Raw genomic sequence first — 4700 nt, 5'->3', positions numbered from 1 at the left:
ATGTGAAAATCTGTTGAATTGAATCAATTAAAGAATCTGAATAAATAAGAAGTAAAATGACTTTTATTTGGACATGTTAGTTTGCACTATATGAATAATTTGGCTTTGAGTGGAAAACTTTCTTTAAGAGACTCAGTACACTTCATACAAGAGACTTTGCTGAGGAGATATTCTTTTTATTACCCTTTCAGTAAGCGCACACAGGTGTTTCCACAAATGTAGTTATATTCTGCGAATTCTAGATTCTGGGCTTGATGTGGCTTGACATTAAAGGGAAAAAAATAATTAGAGTTTTTGTACGGCTTCACATAGACTTTGTATCACTGGGCTCCGACTCTTAGAGCACAATAATAGTGAGCTGAATCTGACAGAGTTACACCAGTAATAGTGAGTTCAGTGGATGTTTGTGATGTAGTCGACTCAAAGCGAGCATCAGCGGGTCTCCCACTTCCACTACTTGACCGTGCAGCCTTGTATATTAAGTAGCGAAGCTCCCCATTAGGATACTGTCTGTACCAATAAAGTCTAACATAACTGCTGCTTGTGTCATATGAGCAGCTGAGGGACACAACCTCATCTTCCTTCATGACAACTGCATCTTTATTTGGCCTAATCTGGTCTGCAGTCATCACACCTAAATCAAACAAACAATAATAATTTGTCAGCTAAGTTACACAAAATTATCTCAAATTATCTCATTAAAACCACTGTAATAAAATGATAATAAAAGAGTCAAATTGTACCTGAAGACAGAATTAAAATGAGAAGCAGGTGAAGCAGGTGTTTTTCCATGTTGACTAGGTCAGATCAGGTATGTGTTAATGTTCTCTGTGCCCTGAGCTGTAGATCTGTGTTACTGTGAGTCTCTGCAGTTTCACACTCAAACACACTGAAACTTCCTGCTTTCTGTGTGAAAAGAGCATCTGCCGCTTCTCACATTTTTTTGTGAGTTTGCATTCTACAACATTTGCAACAGCAAAAAAATCATACATATATTTATTACTTTAGCAGACGGTTTTGACTAACAAAATCTATAAACCTGAATTATTAATGAGCCAATAATATTAATAGTGCTATGTGTGATGAGTGGGACGGGGCCGAGAGCCGTGGGAACGGGTCGAGGCCGGTGGAGTGATTGGAAATGAGCGACACCTGCTCCACTCACTGGTTTCGAGTCCCACGGAGGAGCTCCGGAAGGATAAAAAGGAGGAGTTACGCCAGTGACGGACGAGAGAGGACCAGGCCTGGGTTTTATATTGTGTGTTGGTTTTGTTTGTGCGTAGCAGTCGTCCGCGAGGGGCTGTCATGCTGTTTTGTGTTTATTTTATAATTAAAGTTTTATTTGAATGTTCGCAGGTTCCGCCTCCTTCTTCCCATGACTGAACATTTGTATATTGTTACACTATGATACAAGTTGTTGACATGACAGAATATTACTGATCTAGAGCATAAATCTAGTGCTGAAATAAACAGAAAAGATGTATACTGATAATAGTTAACAAGGCCAGTCTCAAAAGTTTGATTAGTGACCTAAAATAGTTATCTTAAATATTTCTGAGTTCTTATGTCTTAAATCTTTTTTTTATGTTTTAAAATGTAATACATTTCCATATTTAAATTTGAATTATAAAAATCAGCGTTCCTATACTGCATTGGCTCATAAATTAGTTTGTTCGTTTGTTTTTTTTATTGTTGTGATGGTATAGGATGGTGATTCCTATAATTGACCTCGGATGATGGATACTGATCCAGAGGCAAGCACACTTTTTGAAAAAAAAAAAAGATACAAGACTGTGTTCTTTGTGAAGGAAAGACCTAAAATCCCATGAAGCCTTGCAAATGACTATAATCAAATTAAATTAATTTGAGCATCTTCTATTCCTAAGGTGCATTCCACCTTCTACTGCATAACATCTGCATGACAGCTGGTGTAAAATAAATGATCAGGAGAGCTGAAAAAAGCATATAAACACAATACCTGTGACTCCTGACGATATATTGAGGTTTTCTAAAGCAAAATGATCAGTCTGTGCAAAAAACTGAATATGATTTACACATTTACCTTTATTTTAATTAACTGGTTCAATTCACTTGTTTCTTTTCGTGATCATGCAATGATGTAACACAGGGTTATTCAAATCTTGCCCTGGAGGGCTAATCCTCAAATCTGGACCATGAGATCCACTTTCCTGCAGAGTTTAGCTCTAACCCTAGTCAAACACACCTAAGCATGCTAATCAATGTTTTTGGGATCATTAGAAAATCACAGGCAGGAAACTTTGATCAGGGTTGGAGCCAAACTCTGCACCGCATTGGCCCTTCAGGGCAAGATTTGAATAACATTGATGTAACATATGCACAATTATATAGTTAAAACACTGAATGATATGAAATGTTGATGTTTTAAATGTCTAATGCATATAAAGTGAATAAACTCATAATTTCGCCCCTTTGTTCAAGTGCTTGTTTCACCGGCTCATTGGTCTTTGGTTCAGTGTACTTTTAGAGGAACTGGTTCACTGAATGAGTCCAATTTGATGAACTGGTTCAACTTATTCTCCAAAAAGAACAGGTTCAAAAGAAGGATCTGTTTGCAAATCACCGAGGCTAAAGCTAAGGATTCTTACACAGGCCAATTGTTTCAATTAGTAAGATCTAATATCGTCATTCGTAATATCGTCATTTTGTTTTTCTCATTCTCAAAAATGGCCAGCCGCTGACTTGCCTTTAATGAACTTACATCTTGGATGGCCTGAGGGTCATTAAATTAACATCAAATTTTCTTTTTTGTCGAATTATCCGGTTAATTAGAAAACAAATAATAATCTTTAAAATAAAAACAATTGAAAATATCATGATAATACTATTAGCTGAGTTGACCTGCATTATATGTAATTTGTAAGTTCATGTGTGTCATGAAGTGCTTGTGTATCTTGTGTATCTTCTGTTGTTCATTTGACTTCTTTTTTTGCTTTTTTTCCCCTTTTTTATTGGCACCTATTATTAAACATTTCTTTTTTGAATAAAATTTCTTATCACAGTTGTTTGCAGGTGTTTCCAAATAATTTATTAGTTTCTATTTGTAACATTGTGGTTTTGATGTGGTTAAGCTTCAAAGAGAAAAAATGAAATTGAGTTTTTGTACGGCTTCACATAGACTTTGTATCACTGGGCTCCAACTCTTAGAGCACAATAATAGAGAGCTGAATCTGACAGAGTTACAGCAGTAATAGTGAGTTCAGTGGATGTTTCTGATGTAGTCAACTGAAAGCGACGATCAGCTGGGGTTCCAGTACCACCCCTTGACCGAGCACCTTTCCACATTAAATAATGAGGTTCTTTATTAAGATACTGTCTGTACCAGTAAAGTGTAACATCTCTGCTACTTGTATCATATGAGCAGCTTAATCTCACAGACTCTCCTTCAGTACTGATGACTTTTTCACCCTGATTTGGCCCAATCTGGTCTGCTGCCTTTGCACCTGCAAAGATATAAACAAACATTTTTAAACTAATTTTGGTTAAATCCTATCATATCTATTTCCCTTAGCACAAGAGTATTTTACCTAAAGTCATGATTAAAATCAGTATCAAGTGTCTGTCCATGTTTACTAAGTTAGATCTGCTCTGTTGATGCTCTTCTGTTCTCTGGGTTGTGATGATTGTGATGCTATGAGTTTCTCCAGGAACTCAGGATCTGAGACATACAGTTATTCAGGAACTTCTTCCTCTCTGTAGATTATGCTGTCTGGCAATTTACAATTTAGAAAAAATAAATAAAACAACACTAACAAAAAACAAAGCCAAAAATAATCTCACCAGAAACAATGGCAAATATTATTACACGTATCCTATCCTTCAGTCAGTATCACAGTATCATTTTTGTTGTAAGAAGAAAAGAAGGAGAGAAACACGTGAATGAGAGATCTGTTTTTTAAACTAGAAAAGGAGGAGCTAATGGTCCTGTAATGAGGCTTAATGTAATATGAATATGTGGTGAATATTGCCATCTTATGGTTAGCAAAAAGTATTACAAAATTACAATGAAGTTTTTTTCGTATAGTAGTGTCCTCATCCCCAACAATTGTCCATTCTGTTTCTTTCCTCCATGCTTTTTTTTTTACATTTAATTTTATAATATATATATATATATATATATATATATATATATATATATATATATATATATATTATCATAAATGTTGGTAGAAATTACATTGTGTAATGTACTTTTCACAGTGCATATAATCAGTTTAATCATGGGCTTGTACAGAATTATTATATCTAATCTTAAATCTTGAGTCTTTGAGTACTAAAGTCTTATAGAATACATTCAGTGCCTCAATTGGCAATTTGTGAATGTGATTCTCTTGATTGTTATGTTCTCCGTCCAAGTCTGTTTAGTCTAATTTGTAGCAGGTATAGTTATGCTTTTTCACATGTCAAGTTTTTGTACAGTGTTTTTGTGATTTCTGTCACTGTGGGCTTCAGAGCACAGTAGTACACAGCAGAGTCAGACACACGCACATCCAGGATCATCAGTGGAACTGTTCTTGTTGTTGAATCCAGTGTTGCAGAAAATTTCTTCTTAAAATCAGGCTCAGTATTTCCCTCACCAAAAGTAAATTTATTCAGAATGTATACTGGTGATCTGTTTGGTAGCTGTTGGTACCAGAAGAGATATGGGTTTGTATCTGTGG

General features: G+C 35.4%; 1 gene segment (V, D, J or C); it reads right to left on the bottom strand.

Moving 5' to 3' along the window:
- Positions 1-262: 262 nt before the first annotated feature.
- LOC132154778 (T cell receptor alpha variable 9-2-like) lies at positions 263-1012 on the bottom strand. The segment is given in 2 exon segments: positions 263-634; positions 744-1012. Coding segments are annotated over 2 exon segments (363 nt in total).
- Positions 1013-4700: the final 3688 nt, after the last annotated feature.

This window comes from Carassius carassius, chromosome 12 (genome assembly GCF_963082965.1).
Source record: "Carassius carassius chromosome 12, fCarCar2.1, whole genome shotgun sequence".
NCBI lineage: Eukaryota > Metazoa > Chordata > Actinopteri > Cypriniformes > Cyprinidae > Carassius > Carassius carassius.
Note: the sequence above shows the minus strand (reverse complement) of the source record. Positions and strands in the feature narration are given on the sequence as shown.